Below are 27,104 nucleotides of genomic sequence, written 5' to 3'. Positions count from 1 at the left end.
TCTTAATATAGCATTTATCTGTTCCTTTATCTGTAACAGATTTAGTGGACTAAAACTAGACGATAACTGAAAATAGTCTGAATAACTATTTGAACTAAAACTAAGTTCATTTTAGTCAAAAAAAAAAAAAAAAAAAAAAAAAAAAAAACTAAATCAAAATTTTACTGTTTCAAAAAATCCTTGGCCAAATAAAAGGGCTAAAATAAACAATACAGGCTGAAGCGGCGTAAAAATGTCTATTTTTTAACCAATGTCTGCATTTGCCCTTATAGTTTAACAGTACATAATAGTGATAAAATTACTACCGAGGTAGTTAATGTAGTAGTAGCAGTATACAATAGTACCCCAAAACGCAAAAGTATGTACACTAAAACTCATAAGGAGAATGATTGATGAGCGCTGGGCCATGTTAGAGTAAGAACTGGTTTATCAGTCTTACCTGTTGACTTTACAGGCCTTGTACCAGCCTCCATACTCTCCGTATGGAGTGTTGTCTCTGTGCTTGCCCTGGAAGTAAATACAAACGTCAGAGGAAGAAAAACATGTGACAAAGGTCATGACAAGAACTGGGTTATCTACTGTTTATCTGCATTACGTATAGTTTAACCATTGTACAAAGCTTTCAAAAACGTTGATATTATGTTTCTGAACGTTATATTTGAAACATTGCTGGAACGAGTTTTTGCTTTTGTTGATAACGCCTCAAAGCAAGCACAGAAACCGTCTCACCTTACTCATCTCCTCTCTTTCTTCTGCATGCATCCAGATGGGTTTGTTTTCAGCTGCGGAGGACAGACAGGAGAGATGATCTACACACTGAAGTGGAACAATAACCCTTACTGTACATTGATCTTACATGGTAAACAAAAGCCCAACATTCTCAGTTTAATCTTCCAGACAGAAACAATCAGTTACTTGGTTTAGGAGTCTGTATGATTAATATATCCCTAGGTTGGGATTTAGTGGAATAAGCACTAGTATTTATACATATCCTGATGTAGTTTGAAGCAGCTAGTTTTGACAATGTACCTTAAAATTCACTGACAATGTTGATTTAGGATAAACATAATTCCCAGACTGAATCAGCAAAGCCATGTTTTTATTTAATTCAAGCAGAACATCAAGTACAGAAGCAGCTTTGATGCAACATTTCCCCAAAATATATGTATAAAAAGCCAATTTATCACATTACAAAGAATATACAACAGATATACTTGATGAAAAATAAGAAAAAAACATGTGAAAGACAGAAACCCATATTTAATCGGGACAAAAAAGAAAATACTAATTGAACCATCAACCGGTTTTGTTGCAGTGTTACTGAATGAGGTTTAAATTCACCTCCCAGTAAAGGCCTTCAACAAAACAAATGGGCAGTTCACTTTTGTAAACGTTTAGTCACCAAGTAAACCACCACGTTCGTTTAGAGGTGGGTCACTGAGTTCATGTCTAGACTCCGACTCTAACCACACTAAATGTTTGTGCGTGTTCTTGCCATCACTGTAGTGTTAAAAATATGACAAAGCTCCATAAACAACACCCTACAACAGGTTGGCATTAGAAAAGAGAGAATTGTTGACTCCAAACATCTCATATCTCATCTCTGTCTACAACAGGACTCTGATCAATACAGATCATCAGTGCTTGACCTGGTTATTATTTGAAAGGTTTATTCTATCCATGGAGATTAACTAGTGGAAAGTGTGTGTTTCCAAATCCAAATGGAAACAAAAACACATTTTACTGTCGTCCAACAGAACTGAAACTAAGTCAGAGACATTAGAAATCCCACAATAACTGTTGAACAATAAACACAGTTTTAATGTAGCATCACTTTTATTGTCAGGAATGAACTACCGGTAACTCTTGTGAAATATGCTCCATCCCATTGTGCTGAGTCACTCATTAATCTCCTTTATCCCATTAGAAGAGCCACAACAAAATATCTAGTCACAGTTGAAATGGAAAGTAGTTTTTGTTTCCAAACTCTTTATTCTTTGAAATTGTGTCTGTAATGACAATTTGAGACCACTGCTGTGAGACTAGCTTTGGACTGAAAGAAAATGTGCATGAACATTTTCAACAGTTTGTTGCGTGTGTTTAGGACTACATGGAATTACCATCAACAGATCCAAACTCTTTCTCATGAGCACGAGTCAGAATCTCTTTGTACAGAATCTCAGCCTCCTTGTATTTGCCCTGTTTGAGAAAACAGGACGCCTGCAGAGAAAAACAGATGAATAAAGTATATTTTAGCACAGTGTTTTCATAAATAAGCCCAGAAAGAAAGGGAGGGGTTTGTCTGCACCGTGACTCAGGAAAAAATGAGTCTGCACCAGAGGCTGAGAGCGTTGCTCTAAATGCAGCCTCTCCATCACAGATGAGATAGAGGGGGAAGATGCCTCGGAGCACACAGCGTACCAATAATTACTGGGTGGGTCCTTCATGAGCAATGTGAACTGATGCTGTGTTTTTACCAGTTTGAACAACTGAAATGGACTGAGTAGAAAATGCTGTTGAAAACAGTTTTTTTTTATGATTGTTAGAAGGTACTGTATATAACATACAGAAACATTTATTAGTAACTGTCCTGAATCTGATACAAATTTGGTTTTCCAACTTTGTTTGAATTTCAAAAAATTGGAGTCCAGGAAGAACAGCTTTGGGAGCTACTGCTATAATAATACTTTCAATCTTCCATTTAAGGCAAGGCAAATTCATTTGTATAGCACATTTCATACACAAAGCAATTCAATGTGCTTTACATGATTAAAAAGTGCAACATAAAACTATTTAAAAACCAATAAGAAACAATATATCATCAATAATATCAGTGGTTCTCAAACTTTTTAGAATTGCTCAGAAAGTGACTAAAGGGCTAAAACTCTAGAAAACAGGCGAGTTTGGGAAAATAAACCTCAAATACTACGTTGTTGGGGTTCTTAGAACAAATGGAGATGGATGAAAAACAACATAATACTGGACTCTGTCTGTCTGTCTGTCTGTCTGTAGTGACATCGCGTACCCCCATTTGAGAAACACTGAGAGGGAGATTTTTTCATTCATATTATTCAGTCATATGCAGTACAGAAAAAAAAAAAAAAAGAGGCTTTAACTTGGATTTAAAAATGTTCACATTGGATGCTAACTTCAGCTCTGCTGGTTGTTTGATCTACTTCTTTGCAGCATAACAACTAAAAGCAGTGTCGCCATGTTTGCTGTGACCTCTGGGCTCCACGATCTGACCTGTGACAGAAGCTAAAGACTGCAGAACCGCTCATCTGCCTCATAGTCTGCAGTTCCTGAATAAAGGTAAGGAGCTTGAGACAAAGATCAGACTGAATGACACAAGACAAACTGAACTGAATTTTTAAAATTTCCGCAGGCTGCCCATTTGTACCAGATCTTAATGAAAGACATCTAGTGATCTGGCTTCATACAATATTCAATAGGAATCTTTACTAGTGGAGAGTAATCTAAAGTTAAGCTGACAGAACTTAAAGTACATTCTGTCTTTGTTTGTCTCACCAGGTTGTTCTTGGTTTTGGCCACGTTGGGATCATCTGGTCCCAGCCTGCACTCGTAGATCTCCAGGGCACGGCAGTAGTAATACTCCACCTCCTCGTATTTGCCCTGGTTCTGACACAACAGGGCCAGGTTGTTCAGCTGTTTGGCCACATCTGGATGGTCCTTTCCAAGGACCTGGAAAAAAGAAATCAAGTTGCAAATGTTCTAAATTAAACACAGTTTAGTTCTCTTACTTAGAGCCTCTGACTGCTAAGCACAAGCATCCATTCTGTAAATCCATTTCCTGTTGCAGGCTCACAGGAGCTCTAATGAAAGGCAGGCTGATCAATAAAGAGGGTACAGAACTGAGCTTTCGGACACACAAGGACTTATTCTCTGCTGAACTCAGTAGTTTGTCATATCTTTGATCTCTGTGCTTCACTCACTCACTCTTGGCTGGTATCCACTTAAGGTTGTGCTTTCAGTTAGACTAACGACAGGGGAATAGTTCCCAGGGGAAATCTCACAAGATTGAAAAATCATCCACCATTTGGCCATCTATTAATTTACAGAAGATTCTACTATAGTCAATTTGATAAAAATTTGAAAAGAATCTCTATTGAATATTTCCAAAGAGACCCACCTTTTCTCTGATCTCCAGTGCCCTCTTACACAGGGGCTCTGCCTCTTTATACTTCCCCCTCTTTCCATAGAGCACAGCCAGGTTGTTGAGTGTTGCAGCAACCTGGACACAGAAAAACCACCTTAGAGAATCAAACTCTCATTAGCTCAGACTTTTGCTGGCAGTTAGGTTTTTTAGAAATCAAACGACTGTTCAAAGAGGGAAGTTCAAAAACACAGTTTTTCAACAAGTCGGTTGAGTTCTTAGCAAAGTGACAACCATACAAAACTAAAGAGTGCTTTGACAGTGTATTTAGGGCATTATGCTGAGATTCTCTGAAACAGTTTATAGTGGATACAGAAAAACATGATTAGACGATAAATTACTAAAATCAACAAGATAATATCTTACCCCGGTGTGTTGATAATTTTATTACTAATAAAACCATGTACTGATGACTAATACTAAGGATGTGAGAGATGCTGAGCTGTGGTTGCTATGACAACGAAGAAGGCTTACGGCAGGGTGGTCTTTGCCAAGGGTTTTTTCACGGATGGAGAGGGCATCATTGAGCAGATGGGCCGCCTCTTTGTATTTGTTCTGATCCCTACAAACCAATGAAAAGGAGAACACGCATACACACACACCCAACAATTAGTGCAGCGAAGACACAAATACATAAGTGAAATGGAATCCATTCTTGGACACAAAGATGTTGTTATGGGTTGTATTCCTGACCTGTAGACCAAAGCCAGGATGTTGAGCATGGTGGCCACATCTGGATGGTCGTGTCCAGATGTTTTCTCCAGATCTTCCAGAGCCTGTTTGCAGAGCGGCACAGCCACCTCATACCTGCCCTGAGAGGCGTACTGGATCACCAGGTTGTGAAGGGTTCTTAAACGGGCTGGGATCTCGTAGCCTCCCTGCTGAGCTGCAGCTACAGCCGCACTGTTGTGTTGGTGCTGCACTGTGGGGGGGGTTAAAAGTTAAAATAGTTAAAATAGTCAGGTTAAATCTAATGTCTTTAAGATCTCCCATTTTTATTTATTTTTTAAAGCTTTTACAATTGTGGCCTAAAAGCGTAGAGATGAAACTGTCGCCCCCTGCGGTCATCGATTTTTTTCAGGTTACAACTGTTTTTGTCCTAAACCAAAAAGGTTTACATCAACACCTTTAACTTTTCCTGATTAGCAACCACAATCAGCACAAATTAACATTTTGACCAAAAAAGCTGCAAAATGATCTATAAAGCAGGCTGAATGTTTCACTCAGTGGGATGTTTACAGGTAAATGGGGCTTGGAGCATCATCAATCACATGATGTCAAGATCCTGTCCCGCTGCACTCTGCAGTTGTACTCACTCCCTTGGCCGTGCTCCTCTTCATCATTGGGGAAAAGATCATCTAGTGAATCCTTTGGTGCTTCTCGATCCTTATCCTCCTGCTGAGAGAAGCAGCAGGACTAATCAGCCTCAAAACAACCAATTTGTTACACTTTTATTATGACGAAGAACAAGGAAATGCATTATGTTATTTACGATGCAAAATGCTTTCACTAAAAGCACAGAGTGGATTGAAAAAAGAACAAAAATTAACTTCGCTTTCTCCTTGGTTAATCAGAGATATTCAGAGATTAAGAGCAATAATCTTCTGGGAAAAAACGTAAAAAACCAGAGCATGAAACACTGAGTCTGCATCAGATTATTTAAGAGCTTGAAGGGATAAGTGAGATTTAAAACTAAACAAATCCTTGTTCATCAAACATTTGTAGCATATTTTTAAAATTTAAGAAAGTGAGAGCCAGAGCAGGCAGATAAATCTTCATGCGACTTAAAATAATTTGTAATACTGAGCTAAAAGAATCTAAGGATATTGGCATTTCAATCCTATTTTTGTGACTACCATTAGAGAAGGACATGGCAGCGATTGATCCTATCACTGGATCAATGAGGAGGAGCACGCTATAAGTACATTTTCCCGGAAGAATGAACAATATCGGATTGTTTCCTGAAACAGAAGCAGCTTTAATGGTATTGCATATCATTGGACTAGTTTAAGCTTTTTAACTTTACAGCTGAATGAGATCTTATACAGTGGTTTCATTTTCTGGTAATGCTTACAACTAACGAAACACATGACATGTAACATAAACTCATTACAATGAAATAACTCTTAAAATATAGTGGTTTAATGTCAACTAAACATAAACAACCTTCGGTGAGAGGCATTGCTGTTGATGTATTGTGACTACTTACAGTCGGTGAGACATCTTCATCATATTTTTTGAGCTGATTCATGAACTCCAGGTGTTTTTTCTCCTCCTCCAGCTGTGCCACGCTCTGCTCGCTCTTCTGCAGCTTCTGCTGGGTGTTGGCCAGTTCATCCCTCAGCCACTGGTTTTCCTGGCAGAGCCTCCTCACCTGCGCACGCAGCTTCTGCTTCTCAGACTCTACCGCATTCAGGTGGTTGGAGAGGGCCATCATCACCTGGGAGAGAGAGACGCCACCCAAACATGTAGTGAGTTTAAAAAGTTACGCAGTGGCAGCGCACAAACTGGTGGATTCTGAATGATTAATGGTCACTAGGATAGAAAAAAGGAAGCAGTGAGGAAGCTCCAAAATTAGAAGATGAATGTGTAGCATGACGTGTAAAAGGAAAACTCTACACTGTGAAGCACTTTTGTCCATTTGTCCCTAAAATTACAGTTAAAGCATTAATACTTTGAGCGTACATATCGTTTATATGCACCAAAATTCTGGCCACCGAAAATGGCCCAAAAGTGCATTTTCAGCCGAAACACTTTTCTCACCAAAAAAAAGCAGACCAAAACAGGATGTTATGATGATGCGAGAAAACAGCGCACGCTTGTCTGGAAACAGGCCAAGTTGTCCGCGCAGTCACTCAGTTGACGGAGCACGCAAGTGTGTTTTATGTTTCTGTGTCATTTAGACATCATCCACATGGAGACAAAACAAAAACTGGTAATTATGTTTGCGTTCACACGAAAAGGCAGAAAACACGGTAGTAAACATACCAGGCCTCTATGTAGCGCTGTAACACTGGTACAGAAATACACCAAAACAGGGGAGAAGACACAGAGAGAAAGGCAGCATCTACTTGCAAGCATGTATGGATTAGGTGTGGAGGTTTCTTTATATTTTCTCTTTATTTGGTCATAATGAGAACCACCAGATATTTTTAAGGCTGTGCTGCAGTTCCTGCATGACACTGGAACATATGGGAGGATCTAGTCGTTACAATAAAGACTAGTGGAGGGCAGTAATACACCTTAAGGCGTCTACTCAGCTGTAAATACAGAGGAACAAGAAGACAAAAAAAGGAAGGTGATGGAGACAAATACATGACAGGAGATTTACTTGTGGACCGATGACAAGGCAGAGCTTTTGCTTTGTTGTTGTTATTACTACTGTTGTTGTTGTGGGGGGGTCGCGCATGCGGGTTAAGAGAGGTGGGGCTATGGCGTCATCATTTCAGTATGCGTATACAACGTCCACAAGGAGACCCAGCGGGTGGTATTCACAGACTTTCCCACTCTGGGACCTGTATTCGGAAGTTATCGTATTAAGCTTCCAAATCTTCGTTGCAGTGTGGACGCTAGGCGTAAACGATAAAAAAACTTGACCACTTACATTAAAACCTGTCTCCGTGTGGACGGGGCCTGAGACACTATAGTTACGTGTTGCCCTCCATTAACAGGGACCGTTAGCACGGCTGCGCATCAATAGCATCTGGTTTCACAATATGTCATGTCGGTGCGTGTTTCCCAGAGATCCTCTGGACTTTATCACAACTGCACTTGGTCCGCGTTAAAATCATCATTAATTAGATGGGATTAAAATGAAACCAGCATGCACAAGAAATGATCCACACCACGATCAAAGCAGATGCACACGCTATGTGTGTCTCTCCAAGAACATGCTTGGATAGTAAATAAAACTAAGGTGATTTTCATCAAGAACTTTAATGCATTTTTTTAATGACAGAACATATTAATTTTGACTCTCTTTCAGCAGCTCAGTCAGTTATGGGCCTGTACATAATTGTTTATTGCATTAGTGAGGTCATGTTAAACATTTTATTTAATATTGTGCATTGTTGGAATGTCAGTGCTAAATAAATATTTTCATATCTGCATTGTATTTATTCTTTGAATAATTAATATTAATTCATACAATTGCAATTTAATTTTAGAGAGGTCAGTACACATCCTGAGAGATAAATTCAATGTGACTAATAATTTGCATAATCATTTCTTTTAGTTTTGGCCATGGATTTTTATTTTGTGCATCCATATATATATATATATATATATATATATATATATATATATATATAAAACCACCTTAATTAACATTACCTGTGCTTCTCCGAGGCCCAGTTCAATCATCTCCACTGACTTGCGGAGCAGGTTGGACTTCTCGTGCACTAAGTTGGCTTCCTCATCCTTCTTTAGACACTTGATGGTTTCCAGGAGGCTGTGAAGGATGGAGTTGTGCTCGTTCTTCAGTGCTTCCAGACCCTGAATCACCAATTTGGTGTTGGAGATGATTTCCTCCTGAGAGAGTTTCTCCAGTTTCTCTTCCCTTGGATACACCATGGTGGACATCTTAATAGCGTCTTAAGAAACCTGAAACAGGTTGGAAAAAACAGAAATGAAGAGTTGATGATTCATCAAAGTAATAGCTGGGCTTGTTGAGCTCTGAACATAGCAAACAAACATGTATTTAAGGCCCTCTCAAGTTTGATATCACTACTGTCTAAAGCTAATAAGATCATAGCATGATCTTGCTACAGTATGTGAATTATTCTGAGCATTACACAAGTTTGTCTGAGTAAAAACTAATCCAACAACTGCACTCCAAAGCCGGTGATTACTGATTACTGGTCTGTGTGAGCTCAATGAATGGTTGTACACAATGGAAAACATGCATAGCTGAGGGCATCAGGACAAATTATGCTGGTAGAAAGCCTGCTGGGATTTGGCACCCATAATAAGCTGTGGCCTGAAGTGCAGCTGCAGCATCCACTGCATATAAAATAAATACAGGTGCACTGTGAATACTGCAGAGTGAAGCGTCTGCTGCCAGCAGCCACAGAGAGACCAGCTGAAGCATCAGAATAAGGACCATGACCTGAGAAACAATAATCATAACTGCTCAAGTCTGACCACACAAACATTTGGAAAGTGTGTGACCCATGTTGTATTCTAGGGCTGGGTAATATCGATCAAAAATAATTTCTTGATATTTCTTCCTCAAAATGGCAATACATGATAAAAAATTCAATTTTTTTTTTCTCTCCTGGGTCAAAAATCACCGATGCAAAAGAAAAAAAAGAGGAAAAAATAAATGCTTTGTTTCCATCCACGTTGTCTCAGTGCTTCCAACACTGAGACAAACTCCTAAAACATTAACGGACTCAGATTGGATTTCTGCTGGAGGAATGGACAAACACCAAAAGCAGGTGACAATAGCAAAGGTAAACAGTGCACCATTAATAACCAAAGAGTTTTCATTTAGCTTAAATAAATGCAACTAATGCCTATTTAATACTGAAATTACATTCACTGATTTATTAGACAATAAAAGTCCACACAAGTTAGTTTATCATGCTTATTGTCTAATTAAAAACCTGAAATAAAAAATGATTTGCAAAAAAAAATTTAAAAAATAGAAATAACTCACATTTACAGGCTCATTGCTGTTATTGGTAGGCTGTGAGACTGAGACACGATAGAACCTACAGGCACACCTTGTGATAGCAAATTAATTCCAGCATAGGACAATAATTATAATAATAAATAAACTATTTAAGTGCCAATGCAAGGATATCCAAAATTTGTATGATTAAATTTGCATGAGCATCCATCTTCTATAAAGTATCTCCAGTACTTTGAGCATATCATTTCTAACAGGTAAAAGATGTTCACTAATCTCACTCAAATGACTGCACGGTGGGGCTGAATGATCCATTGCATTTGCGATATTATCGCAATATCATACAACAAGATTTTCTAATCGCAAAGGCTGCAATTTTTTTTCTTGTCCTGTCTCTTACTGTTTAGTTCAGAGAGTGTTTAGGAAGTGTAGTCCACATGTTTCATGAAACGTGAAGTTAGTTAGATATGTTGAAGAGGTAAAGCCACAGATTTGTTTGCTTTATTGTTGTAATATGTGCTTTACAATGTATATATTTAAAGTTTAAATAAATCTGAAATTGTTTATTATGAAGCAATACCCGAACCCGTTGGTGGACACCGGGGGTGAGGGATGCCGTCAAGCTGAAGAAGGAGTCTTACTGGGCCTTTTTGGCCTGTGGGACTCCGGAGGCAGCAGACAGGTACCGACGGGCCAAGCGGAGCGCAGCCACGGCGGTCGCCGAGGCAAAAGCCCGGACATGGGAGGAGTTTGGTGAGGCCATGGAGAACGACTTCCGGACGGCTTCGAAGAGATTCTGGACCACTATCCGGCGTCTCAGGAGGGGGAAGCAGTGCACCGTCAACACTATGTATGGTGCGGATGGTGCGCTGCTGACCTCGACTCGAGACGTTGTGGATCGGTGGGGGGAATACTTCGAAGACCTCCTCAATCCCACCGACACGCCTTCCAATCAGGAAGCAGGGCCCAGGGACCCGAGAGTGGGCTCTCCTATCTCTGGGGCTGAGGTTGCCGAGGTGGTTAAAAAGCTCCTCGGTGGCAAGGCTCCGGGGGTGGATGAGATCCGCCCGGAGTTCCTCAAGGCCCTGGATGTTGTGGGGCTGTCATGGCTGACACGACTCTGCAACATCGCGTGGACATCGGGGGCAGTGCCTCTGGATTGGCAGACTGGGGTGGTGGTCCCCCTTTTTAAGAAGGGGGACCGGAGGGTGTGTTCCAATTATAGAGGGATCACACTCCTCAGCCTCCCCGGTAAGGTCTATTCAGGGGTACTGGAGAGGAGGGTCCGCCGGATAGTTGAACCTCGGATTCAGGAGGAGCAATGTGGTTTCCGTCCTGGCCGTGGAACTGTGGACCAGCTCTACACCCTCAGCAGGGTCCTTGAGGGGTCATGGGAATTTGCCCAACCAGTCCACATGTGTTTTGTGGACTTGGAAAAGGCATTTGACCGTGTCCCTCGGGGATTCCTGTGGGGGGTCCTCCGGGAGTATGGGGTATCGGACCTCCTGATAGGAGCTGTTCGTTCCCTGTATGACCGGAGTCAGAGTCTGGTCCGCATTGCCGGCAGTAAGTCGAAATCGTTTCCGGTGAGGGTTGGACTCCGCCAGGGCTGCCCTTTGTCACCGATTCTGTTCATAACTTTTATGGACAGAATTTCTAGGCGCAGTCAGGGCGTTGAGGGGGTCCGGTACGGGGGCCTCAGTATTGCATCACTGCTTTTCGCAGATGATGTGGTCCTGTTGGCTCCAACATACCGTGACCTTCAACTCTCACTGGATCGGTTCGCAGCCGAGTGTGAAGCGGCCGGAATGAGAATCAGCACCTCCAAATCCGAGTCCATGGTTCTCGACCGGAAAAAGGTGGAGTGCCTTCTCCGGGTTGGAGATGAGGTTCTGCCCCAGGTGGAGGAGTTCAAGTACCTCGGGGTCTTGTTCACGAGTGAGGGAAGGATGGAGCGAGAGATCGACAGGCGGATTGGTGCGGCGTCTGCAGTGATGCAGAGTCTGCACCAGTCCGTCATTGTGAAAAGGGAGCTGAGCCGAAAAGCAAAGCTCTCGATTTACAGGTCGGTCTACGTTCCAACCCTCACCTATGGTCATGAACTTTGGGTCATGACCGAAAGAACAAGATCACGGGTACAAGCGGCCGAAATGAGTTTCCTCCGTAGGGTGGCTGGGCTCTCCCTTAGAGATAGGGTGAGAAGCTCAGTCATTCGGGAGGGGCTCAAAGTAGAGTCGCTGCTCCTCTGCATCGAGAAGAGCCAGATGAGGTGGCTCGGGCACCTAATTAGGATGCCCCCTGAACGCCTCCCTAGTGCGGCGTTCAGGGCACGTCCCTCCGGAAGGAGGCCCCGGGGAAGACCCAGGACACGCTGGAGAGACTATGTCTCTCGGCTGGCCTGGGAACGTCTCGGGGTCCCCCCGGACGAGCTGGAGGAAGTGGCCGGGGAGAGGGAAGTCTGGGCCTCCCTACTGAGGATGCTGCCCCCGCGACCCGGAAACGGCTAAGCGGGAGAAGATGGATGGATGGATGGATGGCAAATTGATTTATTGCTTGTGGTCATTGAAAAATACATGACAAAGGGCCCTTGAAAAAATTGCATATTAAATCGCAATCGCAATACTGTATTGAGGGGAAAAAATCTCAATTAGATTATTTTCCAAAATCCTTTGTTGCCTTTGTAACTGAGAACATTTTTCAAAAACCAAGATATAATGGACAGTTGACAAAAACTACTGAAGAAGTGTTTTCATGTCATCAAACTTGAAATGATAAACTTAATGACTGTAGTGTTTTTGACGTAGTGTCTTTTAGTAAATATTTTCTCAAGTCTTTAAAGTATAACAGGTCATGTGTTTTTTTTTCTTTTGAGAGTCCAAATGCCTTAGATTAATCTTTAACATTTACTTTTCCTCAAGATCTTGGTTTACAGCGACAAGTGACTGACATTGTCTGAAACCCACTAGGAAACAGAAACGCAAATTACAAACGAAATGAAACCACCACTCAGCTGCTTTTCAAAGTGAGCACATGATTACCCGTAGACAAGCTAGCTAGATAATAACAGTGCACTATAGACCACACAAATATTAACCTTCAGCCACTGATTCCTCAAATGTAGGCTTTGATCCAATCAACCTTGTTACCAGGTTAAAAACATACTAAGATTAGGTAATACCTAAAATGCAATAAGCTCATAAAAACACGTTTTCTTACATGTAACAAGTAAACATTAACCCACAAGGAAGTGTTTTACACAAAGTCCTGGGCCCACTGTTACCAAACCAGCCACAATAAAAGCAAATGTTTATATCATAGTAACAAATGATACTTTTAAAAAGTTGTCCGAAAAATTACATTCTTCACTAAGGCTCAAATCAATTAATTTAAATACTACAAGATAAAAAACAAACAAACCTTGATTTCAGCAGAAAGTCACAGTTTCATAGTTTAGGGTTGATGATAAAAGAACATCGCCACTGCAACCAAATAGAGCTGCACATGTGTGATTTAAATGACCTATAACAGTGCAAAAAGATCTTCTTACTGAACAAAACATGCAGCACGGGAAGAATTAGGAACAGAAATATTTCTTGGAGGACAGAAGTGTCGTGCAGAATGATGATGACCTTCCTATGGCTTCATCTGAGCGAGCAGCACCAGCTCACATTGATCATCGACAAACGTCTCCGCCCACAGAGGAAAATAAAAACAGAATGGGAAGGAGGGGGTCAGATGGGGGAGGGATCATGTGAAATATTGACTCTGCCTCTCATCAGACACAAAAGACGAGGCTTTAAAGACACAATGGAAAGATGTGAGTGAAACCTTTTCCCAGGCTCTAAAAGAAATGAAAATATATGACGAAGGCTGAGGATGCATAACAACACTAATGTTCTGCATGTATTTAATAATCCTTTAATAATCCTAAATTACCAAAACTGTTCTGTTGGATCTGTTTGATAAAAATCAAATATAAAACACAACATCCATGGTCTACCTGGTAAGAAAGAAAGAAAAAAAGAAAAAAAGAAAAAAAGAAAGAAAGCAAGAAAGAAAGAAAGAAAGCAAGAAAGAAAGAAAGAAAGAAAGAAAGAAAGAAAGAAAGAAAGAAAGAAAGAAAGAAAGAAAGAAAGAAAGAAAGAAAGAAAGAAAGAAAGAAAGAAAGAAAGAAAGAAAGAACATCCAATAAGATGCTTATCCAATATTTGCTCCAAGCTAAATCCATTAATTTGCCTCATGTCTAGAGCTGTATGGACCAAAATTCATATCTCATCATATATTGATTCCTTAAAATGGCAATATACAATATAAACCTTGATATTTTAAACTCAATAAAATTTAAATTATTAAGTTTGCTGATACAAAATGCCACACAAACAGCTACATGTGCAACTTTTGGCTTTCCCTCCTATAACAGACAGCATGAGTGAGTTCTGTGGTGTCTACAAAGGTGTACAGTAGGGCTGCTCAAATAAATGAAATTTGATTACGATTTTGATTATTACACCCAACGTTTACAAAAGTAACATAATTGAGAAAAAACAATTAAAAAAATTGAATAAAAATAATTTTGTTTTTTACATACGTTTTATTCGCTAAATAAAACAAACCCACTATTTCGGACATCTACAAATAATAAAGCTTGGCACACATGTTATTAACACTAACTTTGAGTTGTTTAATCCACGCACATGCAAGCTCCTCCCCTCCGCCCCGCCGCTCTCAAAGCCAAAGCTAGCCTGCAGGCTAACACGAGGAAAGCTGTTATATATTCTTAGCCTTTATGTTGCTAGTGGTCTTGAAACACGGCAGGAGAAACACAGCAAAAACACTTGGTAAACAAGTGGCAAGTCAAATTGTCTGATATGGGAACACTGGGTTTGATGATGAAGACCTAGAGCAAAGAGACATCACGTGCAATAAGTGTTTTGTCCAAATGTGAACATACTTGGTTTTAGTGTTTGAAGGATTTTATTTATGTTTAAAGAATATATTTTATGTTTTTTTGTACAAAAAATAAATAACTTTTTGGTTGACAAATAATCGTGATTTCAATCATGAATAATATAATCGTGATTATCGTTTTTTCTATAATCAAGCAGCCCTACTGTACATTTTGAAGAGCAAAAAGTTTCCGACTGGTGAGGATAAGGTTTAATCATCCATATATTTCATATTGTCGACTGACATGTTTAGGTTCTCAAAGTGCTGGAGCATATCCAGGTTCAATGGAGCAGAAGGCCAACCAGACGCTTCTCTACAGACCATTTGACTTGTTGCACCCAAACTAAATATTACAAAACCAGTACAGCCCAGTCATAATTTAAATCAATGTGAAAAACATAATAAAGAAGATGAGTTTCAGGAAGTGTTTTATAAAAGACAAGGTAGAATCCTCACAAAGGGATTCAAAGGTCACATAGTACTGAGTAATTGCAAGCTCTAAAAGGTAGGAAGTGGGTTATGATTAAAGGCAGTCCTGTGTTTATTAAGAGAACGTGGCGGCTTCTGTACAGACGGGTTCTTCTTTTTTTTTTTTTTTTTGAATGCAGATATAAATCTGAATTATCCCTTGGGCGTGACTGCTGATCTCCATCTTCTGAGAATCATCGACTGAAAATTAAATTTCATGCATTTTGGAAATTAAAGCATGAATAATGTGGACAACAATTGTTAGTTTGTCTAATAGATTGATTTGGAGAAAATTAATAAACCATAATCATGCATTTGCCTACATTATAGACGTAGATAAACAAGCGTGAGAAGAAAAATGGAAGCGACACTTTCTCTTAATCAATAGATTACATCTGACACTACATGTACCTCTGTTTCCTCTACAGGAGAAAAACTTTCAGAGTAGGGTTGGGCAAAAATATCGATTTAATCAATTTATCAAATTTGTAGATAAAACGATTTTTATTTTGCAAATTAGAGTCTAAAAAAACCATTTTTTTTTTTCCACCACAGTTTTTTCTGACTTTTTCATGTTCCGTCCTTGTGGGTTACCGTAGCACAATGTGATCCAGTCCCTTCTGTGTTTACCCTGTGAGTAGGCCATATGTGTGCCACAGGCATGTTTAATTTCTTATTTGCACTATGCTGAGATGCTAAGGAAAGCATTTTAACTCTTGAGGACAATCACAGCAATAAAGTTGCACTTTTGACAATATATCTGATGTCTGCAGTCATTTTAGGTGCATTGAAAAAAAAAAAAAAAAATCGAACCGAAACTAAATTTTTTCTTAAAAAAAGAATTGAGATTTTTTTGCAGGCAAAATCGCCCAGCCCTATTTCAGAGTCCAGACACAAAAGGGCGAGTCTATTTTGGAGGACGGAGTAGCTTGTTTGTGAGAAGAACCCATGATGAGGAATATCCCCTCAATCCTCCATCACTGCACTGGAACAAGCAGACCTCATGTCTCTGGATGAATGTTCAGTTAGAAAAGTCACACCAGTGCTTTTAAATGAAGAAAAGTAGCAGAAGATCCACACAGAGCTGTGGTGTTTAAAGCTTAAACACATGCGGTAATCTCTCCCAGAGTACTGCTCATCCAATAATATCTTCAAACATTTGCATTAAAAACACGCATTTTCCACATGCAAAGATAAATGAAAACACAAATAAAAGACTGTCGGTATAGCTCGTCCTCTATATGTGTTTTTAGTTATATTACGTAACGTTAAAATCGTCAAATAAGCAGACATCTATGCGAGGCTCACTATAGTGTTTTGTTTTAACTGGAGACCCTTTTAATTAGTGTCCGACTCCAGATGGCGTCACTTATGGCTTTTATTAAAAATAACTAAAATTAAAAATTAATTGGTTTAACTAATTGATGGGTGACATCATTGATTGAAGCTTCGTCTCCGCAGTGATGCGCACGAAAACACAGACATGACTGCACTCAGCTAAAGTAGCACCACAATGCTAAAAATACTGAAAAACAAGAGGACAGAGTCTGACACCAGGTAAATTTGCCACCCAGTTAACCACAACACCGGTGAATTGAGGTCTCCCGTCAGTGACTACCTAGCTGCCAGCTAACACGTTAGCATCACCACTCCCTGCTTCATTATTATGACTCCTTCTTGTTCAAAGAAACACGAAGATAATGTTATACGAATGTCATCCTGAAAAAGGGAATCTTAAACACACACTGAACCCTGAAGTGTGTGAAAGTAGGCCGTTTAGGATGTATAAGTGCAGCTTTCACTCACCGACAGTCGGGACTGACGGCCACTGTCAGCCACTGCAGATCCAAAATGTCTCCGCAAGGCAAGAGACTTCCCAGCAGCCTCTGCGGGCTGCGTTTTGTATGGTGACGTCATGTTGTGTTTACGTAGCTTTCCGTGCAGAAACTGTGGTGATTTTGTCCCCTAGCGGTAAAACACAGTAAATACATGTGAAGAGGCAACAGCCAAAATAATCCCAATAGTCTGTTGTACAAACAACAAATTGAAATAACATAATTCGTTTGTATCAGGTTTAAAAAAATATATATACCTGTAGACCGGATGGTCGTGTTCCGATGTCTTCTCCAGGCCATAATGATTAAAATAAATGAATAAACTGTATTTTTCTCAATATCTTTGATGTAGTAATTAGAGGGAGACCAAATAACGACTTTCAGTTGTTTTAAAGGCACTAGAGTGGTTTTTGAAGAAGTTGTTGTTTCTGATTAATTACAGCATTAATAGATAAATAAAATATTTTTAATTAATATTTTTGATGTAGTATGGTAGTATGTAGGATGTTTTCAAGGCACAAGTTATTGCAACAGTATTAATTTTGTAAGTAATACATTCTAAAAAAAAAAAAAAGAAGAAAAATATTTTTTTTTTCCTAAATCAACAAAAGGTATTCTTTTAAATATATATCTTTGCTGCAGTTGATAGAGGAGGATTTAATAAAGGGTGTATATTGGCTTTCATTAATTAGAATATTAAAAAAAAGTTATGCTTATAACAATATTGATTACAATAAATCCTAAAATAATTTATTACATTGTTATTATGTATTATTACAATGCTGTTGTGGTAAGATCACAATGGCCTGTTAAAATTTTGCACAATTTTGTAAGAAGACCACTTTGTTGTGTGTTATGTGTGTTATACTGAGTACAGAAAGGTATAGATTGAGCTCCTACCACTTTTTCATCGTGAGATATTCATGCGAAAAGAATAAATCTGTGAATATTTTTTTAACTCCTAAAACAAACGTCATCACTCTGCGACGTAGTGTGTGAAGCTCGTGAAGGACGCAGGACATGAAGCTGAACATAACTGATTTAAGCAAACAGGTCGGTGTCACATTGCTGCTAGATTTTGTGCAAAATCTTCCTTAAATCAGAGTTAAATTGAGTGTTAGATGTTTATTAGAGCAGAAAACTACAACAAAGCATCATTGTTCTGCGTTTGGCTAGGTATGAGCTAAGCTCGTGCTGTTTCATGTGTTAACATCTCTCGTTTAAAGGCAGTAAAGATATGAAACAGCCACAGCTCATATATTATTAGTTATTGTCATGTTGTATTCTCTATATTTGATACTTTTTTACATTCTAAGTTGCCTTTAAAAATCTGGTCAGGGACACCAGATGAAAACTAGCATATTTTGGCTAAGTCTGACTCAACCCCATTTAATGTTTATCATTGAAAAATAATTATTTTATTTTTTCATACTTCATGACTTTTCCTGATTTGATGGGTAAAAATTATTGAGCATAAAATTATTATGATGATATTTTTGCAATGTGCTGAACACATTGCACGAATAGGTGTTCCTCTAGGGTCAATTTGACCCTAAGGTGTTTTAGGTGTGTGTGCGTGTGAGACCCACCTTTAAAAATGGATAGATCAACATCAGTTATTATGGTTGGATCTCCAGGTTGTTGACCAGTGTGCCCACAGGGAGAGTCATGAATGTGCACACCAAATTAGAAAAGATTTAGATGAAATAATTTCATGATGCACTAACTCCAAAACTGAAGGTTTGACCTGTTGGTGGCGCTGCAGGAAAGGTTTTATCATCGCCACAACCAATAAGGTTCACCCTCATGTGGTCATTAATGTTGTCAGTAAATTTGAGAAGATTTGGATGAAAACTATTCAAGTTAAATTAAGGAAGTGTCTCCTAGTATGTAATACGTATCTTTTTTATCTGACTCAAGGATTCTTCCTTCTGCTGCCATGGGTTCGAATCCCGCTTTTGACATATGTCATTTTTCATTTTAACATATTTAACACGACAAATTCCACCTTTAAAAATACATGTACGAAAGAAATACATAAATATTTTAGGGTTAGGGCTAAAATAAAAGGGTTAGGATTAAAATGAAAGGGATAGGGTTCAAATAAAAGGGTTAGAGCTAAAATATAAGGGATAGTGGGGTAGCTAAAAATAAATATGAGCTAAAATAAGAGTGACGGGTCACGTGGTGCACCTATCACGTGACCTAAACTGGCCAATGAGGGGCGTTGCATACAGATAGACTGCTGGTCTATTGACATGTATTACGTACTGATAGCCACTGCCATAAATCAATCGTAATTTAAAAGTTTGTTCTGATGGTGGCGCTAGAGAACTGGTCAAGGTTTCATTATCAAGGTCACGTATTTCATCTAAAAAACAAAGTACCTGAATTCAAAGGCAAATACTGTATCTCTGGGGTCAGGTTGACCCCAAGGGTAAAATATGTTATTAATATTTGAGGATAATAGGAGGGTTAAAGGGAAGTTTAGGTCCCAGCTTATTGTTAAGGACTGATGATGATGGATCCACAGCCAAACAAGTTGGAAAACGCTGGTTTGAACTAAACAAAAAGATGATGTTATGAGTCAATTTTTTTTACACCAGTTGCCATTTCTAAATAAAGCAGGCGTGATAGTGAAAATCACACCAAAGCGCAAGCTGAAGTGCACAGTTTTTAATCAGGCAGAGAACTGATTAGGTTTTAGAGGAGAGTATTGCACACTCTTGTCCATATTTTTGTTGGTGATGTGTAAAAAATAGCCAAGTAGTACTGAACCTTTAATTGAAAGTGTTGGAACGCTCACTCATTATGACCCATCATGGTGTGTTTACAGCTGCTATGATGGCGGTGTCGTGTCTCAGTCGAGCCCTGCGCTCCCTGACTGTGTCCCAGTCTGCTTTGCTCACCTCTCAGGTAACACCACACATCAATCAGCCACACAACCTGTGTCAAACTCAAGGCCAGGGGGCCAAATGCGGCCCTTTAGAGCATCCAATTCGGCCCGCAGAAGAAAGTAAAAAAAATGACAGAGAAAACATGGATTATTGTGTAAATGACCAAATAATCCAATTGTAGATATCTCAAATTCACCAACTCCACAATATTTTAGGAGCTGATAGTTTTATTTTGTTTATATCACATGAATGCAGTCATTTTTAATTGCAAATTGTTAAAAGAACACGCAGTTATTCCTCAAATCTTGCAATTTCTCACAAACAATTCCACAAAATTCCTCTAAATGACAAAAAAAATTTGATTAAAAAAGAAAATCAATTTTTTTTTAAGTGGATTGAACTGATATTGAAAACTGGGGCACAATAATGTTAAAGTTGTTATTTTTTCACCACTTAAAATCTACGGCACACTTGAGGTCAAACTGGTCCATATTTGGCCCCTGCGCCTCAGGCTCTGAGCTCCACAGTGACTGTTGTCCTAAATGTCTGTTCTTCTCATGTTTTTTTGCAAAAAGGCGTTAGCACGGACAACGCTCAGACCACCTCAACCTTCTGTCACAGTGGAACAATGCAGAGGCTTCATCACCAGTGCTTCCCTGGAGCAGTACAGGTCAGACTGGAAGAACAGGGAGAAATACACGGTCAGGCCAATAGGAATGAAGAAGACGGGAGGTCGTGATCACACAGGTACACTTATCTAATAAAAACTAATTCATAGCCGCTTGCAACCTTTAAGGTGCGTTCACACCGAACGCGACTGAAGCGACTAGATTATATTAAAATCAATATATATGACACAACCGCAAGTTATCCACCTCGTCACTCAAAGTTGAAAAATCTGAACTTTTTAAACAACTTTAAGCGACAACTCTCCTGTCCTTCACTGTCTGTAGAGCAGAGGCTGTAGCCCCTCCCTCCTCCCTCCCGCTTCAGCGCAGACGGCCGCAGCAGAGGGCTGTACCACTTCCCCAATTTATCGGGGCAAAATTAAAGCGGTTAACTTCTTGAAAACCACAGTAACTACTGATCATAACACATTCTGAGTGAACTCATATTTTAATATCTCCATAAGTTAATCATTTAAACCGTAAAAACTGGAGCAAGAAGGAAAAGAAGTGATCAACCCTCTTTCTCTTTTTCTACCATGTCACAGGCTCTACACACACACACACACACACACACACACACGTGATGGAGTGACCAAAAAGCACCACTATGTGCAAGCGACTCATCAGAGTCACACACACACACAGGGCGACCATGGTTCAGGTGGTAGAGGGGTCGTCTTTTGATCTAGAGGTTGGGGGTTAGATCCTTGTCCTTGGGCAAGACACTGAACCCTAAGTTGCTCCCGGTGGTTGACCAGTGCCTTGCATGACAGCTCAGTCCCATTGGTGTGTGACTGGGTGAATGAGTTGATATTGTAAAGCGCTTTAATACTACTTCATTGTAGGCATAAAAGCACTATATAAATCAAGTCCATTTGCCATTTTGCTTCATATCTCCTGGATTAATTTAAAGTCCTTCTGGAGCCAGAAAAAATACATTACAGACATTGTGTGTTTAAAATTCTATACAGTTCAAATTGTATTGAATAATGTTATGTAAACAACACTTTTTTGAGTTAATGTATTTAAAGGGCTACAAAAATGTACTTGAAATCAAGAACACATGATTAACACATGCTAATTGCTAATTTCTTGCAACATATCAAGCATTCATATTAAGCCGACATGTTGGAAGATAAATAAATATTTCCCCTCTGAAATAAAGTCTCTATTTTCTTCCAGAATAGTCTTTTTGTTAGTTTAGATATCTTAAAACTTAAGGTAAGCCACAGGTGCAAGGACAGTTGATGGTCTGTAGATGTTGCAGGAGGTGAAGGTAGCACAGTTATTGCACAGTGTGGTTTATATTTACGTTAACAAATGGGTTTATTACAATTTCATTTGAAGTGAGTCATTAATCAGCATTACCCTCTATAAGAAACAGCAGCTCATTATTTTAATATTTTTTTTCTAAAACTATTGGGAGCCATTGCAAAAGAGTCAAAGAGCCACATAAGGCTCCAGAGCCGCAGGTTGCAGACCACCGTCCTACTGCATGTAATGATGAGGAATTGACAGGTTTTCTCTGTGCGCGTAGGAAAGGTGCGCACACACGGCATCGGTGGCGGACACAAACAGAAATACAGGTGGATAGATTTCCAGCGACTGCGGTATGAACCTGAGAAGAAGGAGGAGCCGTTTGATGAGAAGGTGGTGCTGGTACGATACGACCCCTGCAGGTGAGCTTAGTGCCTCCCCTTTACACACTCGCTTAGCACAACTACTTCTACAAGCACAACCCATCACTGTCTGTTTGCACAGGTCTGCTAACATCGCGTTGATATCCGGCGGCAACCGTAAAAGATGGATTATTGCAACAGAGAATATGCAGGCTGGTGACATCATCAGAACATCTGGAGTTATCGGCCGCATGGCAGGTGTGAAACGGAGGGAGAAGGAGTCATTTTTTTATTTAAATTGTGAAACATTAAATACATTGATGCTGAACTGTTCTTTACTTTGTAGTGTCGACCAAGGAGGGCGATGCTCACCCACTGGGTGCTCTCCCTGTGGGCACACTGGTCAACAACCTGGAGACCGAGCCAGGAAAAGGAGCACAGTACATCCGTGCTGCAGGTAAGAGAAAGAGCATTGTGAGGAAATACACACTACACAGTAAATATATTGATTTAGACTCACAGGCTCTATACTATAGATCAGAACAGAGGCCACAAAAACGTGATACGTGTTCAAATACAAACAAACTTAACAAACTGCCGAGATTTTTTTGCCTGAAGGACGAACCTTTAATATTTTTATTTGTTGTTGTTTGAGGTTTTTCTTATCAAAATAGCAGGTATCAAGCTCTCTCCGAGTGTGAGAGGAAAAATATATTTTAATATAATGTAATGAAACAATAGCAACGTATTACTCTCTCAAATTGCCAAAAATTAGAGTTGTTTTTTATTTGATAAAAAAGACTGTTATCGGCCCACAATTGAATAATGTTCTTTTTTTTTTTTTATTTAAATCTAAGAATTTAATTTCTGGGTGGGATCCTGTTGGCAGGGCGAGGGTGTCCTTTGGGGTGGGTGGGGCATCCTGCCAAATAGGGGTGTTGGAAAAAAATTGATTCTGCGATATATCGTGATATTACGTTGCACGATTCTCGGATCGATTCCAATGCATCCAGAGCAATTTTTAAAATTTTTAACCTTTATTTAACCAGGAAAGTCTTTTCCACTGCAGGAGACATTGTAACTGCACTAAGTAGTGCACTGAAACCTGGGCATGTTGATCAGCTTGTGGTTTTTCAATAAAATCTAAAAAGAAAGTACGAACTTTCTGCATTTATTTGTTATTCTAGTCATATACCTCAGTTAAGTTGCACTAAAGTCAAAGTTGGTTTAAAAGCCACAGGCAGATTGTGTTGTTTTTTTATTTCAAGTTGTTGGCACATGGCATGTTAAAGCCAATGTTTTGAGTGTAAAATATGCCAATAAAATATATTTCATACATAATGTTCTCATGAAGGTGTACACATTTACAGGTGAGTGGTTTAAGTTGTATATTTTTAAAAAAAATCGCAATAATCGCCTTTTACTTTAATATTGGGATACAGTATATCATATCGTATCGTGACCTATGTATCAGGATATGAATTGTATCACCAGATGCCAGATAATACACACCCCTACTGCTAAATAAACTGTAGTAGAAACACTGACGTTAGCCTTTAAAATAATGACCAGCATCAATACAGGAAAGAACAGAGGTTTTTTGTGTGTTATTGCGATTGTTTTGTGTTTTTGAAGTCATTTTGCATATTTTTGTTGTGGTTTTTAATATTTTTCTGTTAATTGTGGTCATCTTGACTGTAGATTGTGTTACTGTGGAGGATTACTGCATTTACTTTAAAGGTGCAATATGTGAGATTTGCAAGCAATTTCTACCACCACCAGGTGACACATTACTGAGTAAAACCGACACTTAACCATATCTGGTCCTGACCACTGAATGTACAGGTGACGATATTCTCTGCTACACCCCACAAATGTTTTCGTCAGCTTTACATATGTGATGCGTTCATGGGTGAAGATGTTTAAGCAGTTGTTTGTTAGTTGTAAACCTCTATCAGTTTGACGGATTGTTACCAGAGATGGTCTAGTTCAGGGACGACTCTGCTGTAAATAAGCTTATACTCACCCATTGTTTGAGGTATTTAAGACATATTGAAAAGTTGAAAATTCAACATATTGCACCTTTAAAGACTTAAATGTGTTGCAGCTTTAGATGATTTTTAGTTGCAGAACTATGAAACTAAAGCAGTGAATGCTAATGCTCTGGGCCCTGGCTGCTTTACTCCATCCTACCACCAGGTGTCACTGCTACCCATTTTAATCTTAAATAGTCAAAGCGTTCCAACTTTTCCATATGAACCAAATATTCTAGGTTTTATTTGAAGAAAAGTGACAAAAGTTTTATTTTGAGTCACATCTTTGTAGCATTATATAACTAAATATAAATCATTTACCAGATTTCTGCATGATGGTGACGTCCAACAAACTTCTCCTTGTAACAAGTTGTCTTTGAGTAGGAACACGTCTTAACTCTGCAGGATTGCAGGCCTCCAGGATTGTTTTTGGGCATTTCTGACATTCTACACAATCACAGATACACACATTTATTCCAACAGTTAAACAAACTCATTTACACCATGTCTTTTGACTTTAAGAGAAGTGTGATCCTCACAATAAAGATTGACCAATATTCGGCACAGCGGGTAACAGCTGTCATTTTTATAATAATCAGTATCTGCTGTTTTTTTACACCAATAGCCGATAAAATAAGTTTATTTTCAAACACTCTAATTTGGTTCTTATACAGTCGTCTCTCCCCTGAAAAGTCACCGCTATTGGCTGTGTAACAATGTCCCGCCTACAGCTTCCTCTGATTGGCTACACAGGAAGTGCTGCTAAACGCAGCAGATCCCTGCACTTTTTTTTCTCGGATAATTATTTATTATTACTTCGGATACTATACTATAATATACTTACTGTAATATTATTGTATTTGGCAATTGAAAATATACTGTTCTCGTAGGAATTCTTATTTTTCTTCCATAACTCCTGTCGATGAACTCCTCCTAGGCTATTAATGCAGCACTAACGACATGTATGAAATATCATATGGGCAATGTCAAGGATGTGCAGTTGACCTTTTTTGGAGCCAAAATGTCAAGGTCGTGTGAAGTGTCAAATCTTCCATATCTCTACAGATATTTATCGTACAAGTTTGATGTGTACATTTGTGAAAAGCTCATCTCAAGTGGAGTATTTTATTTTGTGGGACCAAAGCTGTACGGCCTACTAGTAAAAAGATTGGTGGGGTCAAAGTTCATGACATCACCCAAAAAAAAAAAAAATTAAGTTTTTCCGATAACTTGGCCACAAATACACAAATGCTCAGACTGGAACAACATTACCTTTCAATGTGTGTCAGTCTTCTGTTTTTCCTGCATTATTGCTTTCAATTAATATTTGTAGAAAGAACAATAATACAAGTTTGGCCTGGTTTATTATTCTTAACTACTGTACATAACAGTTCAGTTTTTACTTTGATGTCATACAAATTCAGGAAGCCATTTTGTTTGTTTCAGTGAACTTTAAGAGATTTTTACTGGTTTTTTTTGTTTTTTTTTTTAATGTAATGAAACAAATTGGTTAAACCTTTTCAACCAAAATGTGTCCGTTTATTCTACAACAGTTTGTCTTTTTTAATTATAGATCAGCGTACAAAAACAAGCAGCGTGCTATAGTGTAATCCCAGGTCTAAATGTACAACAAATGCTTACCTTGACGACCAATAATCGTTATCAGTCCAAAAAAACAAAAACATGTCGATCCTCAGTTCACACTGTTTTCTTTTTGTTTTAAAGGGACGAGTGGTGTGTTACTGCGTAAAGTGAACGGCACGGCCATTGTTCAGCTTCCCTCTAAGCAGCAGGTCCAGGTGAGCTCATGTTGATGAAGGAGTCACTGTTCCTGTCCTACGTTGTACTCACATTGTCATGGCACAATCGCAGGTGTTGGAGACCTGCGTAGTGACAGTGGGGCGCGTCTCCAACATCGACCACAACAAAAAAATCATCGGTAAAGCCGGTAAGAACCGCTGGCTCGGCATCCGTCCATCTAGCGGCCTGTGGCAGAGGAAAGGAGGCTGGGCCGGACGCAAGATCAAACCACTGCCTCCCATGAAGAGCTACGTCAACCGGCCCTCTATCTCTGCAAACTGAAGCACGTGCTTGTTCTGTGTCAATGTCAGAAAAAAAAAAAAAATCAAAGACAAACTGTTTGTACAGAAGATTAAAAACTTTATTAAACAACTGCTTGTGAGAGCATGGAAAGAAACAAAACAATATAAAAATCCAAAACATATGTACACCTATAGTAAAACATGCAGTAACCCATATTTTTAGTGGTAAATTTAAAAATACTGTTGGTTTGCTTTTTTTTTTTTCTTTCTAAAACAGGGTTTGTGCAAAGACACAGGGTGGCATTTTAGGTCACGAGAACAAAGAGACGGTGTGTTTGCTGTAATTTAAGCAGTAGTGACAGCATTAACACTGATAAGGTTTGTTCTATTAAAGCTAAATTAAGATGACTTAGCAAACATGCCGCCTCTTTGGTCCTGAATTAAAAAGCACCCGTATGCTACCGCTGAATTAAGGGCAGAAAAACACTCGAGGTCAAATACGTTATGTTTTTTTTTTTTTAGCATTTCTAAGTCAATCTGCATCAAATTTCCACAATAGTAGTGAACACTACAACAGCCCAGGCTTGTGACTATCTCCATGGTGATTGGGCAGCGTTATCACAGGCAGACGCTCATCGCTAGCTGCAAGAATGAACATATTAGTGGCAAACACTCTAAAATAAGAGACATTTAATCACACCACACAGGGCTCTCCGACCCCTCGTTGTAAACACGTCATCACTCCAGCCTTCCCTTGACTATAGGTAGTGGTTTACATTTCAAATGTTA

General features: G+C 39.2%; 2 protein-coding genes across 14 annotated transcripts in view; one reads left to right on the top strand and one right to left on the bottom strand.

The window, feature by feature from the left end:
* The window catches only part of klc1b (kinesin light chain 1b), a 31,333-nt gene extending 14,221 nt beyond the window's left edge, over positions 1-17,112 (bottom strand). For 10 of the 13 annotated variants that reach the window (XM_028468013.1, XM_028468019.1, XM_028468014.1 and 7 more), the window contains exons 1-11: positions 17,028-17,112; positions 8,507-8,776; positions 6,384-6,614; positions 5,491-5,572; positions 4,868-5,096; positions 4,649-4,736; positions 4,151-4,252; positions 3,529-3,702; positions 2,121-2,220; positions 730-782; positions 440-507 (exon numbers count right to left, since the gene is read on the bottom strand). In XM_028468013.1, coding sequence (XP_028323814.1) covers positions 440-507; positions 730-782; positions 2,121-2,220; positions 3,529-3,702; positions 4,151-4,252; positions 4,649-4,736; positions 4,868-5,096; positions 5,491-5,572; positions 6,384-6,614; positions 8,507-8,755 — 1,376 coding nt within the window. In that variant the 5' untranslated portion in view covers positions 8,756-8,776; positions 17,028-17,112. Of the gene's footprint in view, positions 1-439; positions 508-729; positions 783-2,120; positions 2,221-3,528; positions 3,703-4,150; positions 4,253-4,648; positions 4,737-4,867; positions 5,097-5,490; positions 5,573-6,383; positions 6,615-8,506; positions 8,777-17,027 lie in introns of those variants that run through there. The other 3 variants (XM_028468015.1, XM_028468021.1, XM_028468018.1) reach the window with 2 other exon arrangements.
* Positions 17,113-17,984: 872 nt separating this feature from the next.
* mrpl2 (mitochondrial ribosomal protein L2) lies at positions 17,985-26,445 on the top strand. The gene is made up of 8 exons (XM_028469524.1): positions 17,985-18,109; positions 19,893-19,972; positions 20,529-20,700; positions 22,159-22,300; positions 22,383-22,498; positions 22,587-22,697; positions 25,999-26,072; positions 26,146-26,445. The coding sequence occupies exons 2-8, from the start codon at positions 19,898-19,900 to the stop codon at positions 26,353-26,355; spliced, it is 900 nt and encodes a 299-aa protein (XP_028325325.1). The 5' UTR covers positions 17,985-18,109; positions 19,893-19,897; the 3' UTR covers positions 26,356-26,445.
* The last annotated feature ends 659 nt before the right edge of the window (positions 26,446-27,104 follow it).

Source organism: Gouania willdenowi, chromosome 15, assembly GCF_900634775.1.
Source record: "Gouania willdenowi chromosome 15, fGouWil2.1, whole genome shotgun sequence".
Taxonomy (NCBI): Eukaryota; Metazoa; Chordata; class Actinopteri; order Blenniiformes; family Gobiesocidae; genus Gouania; species Gouania willdenowi.
Note: the sequence above shows the minus strand (reverse complement) of the source record. Positions and strands in the feature narration are given on the sequence as shown.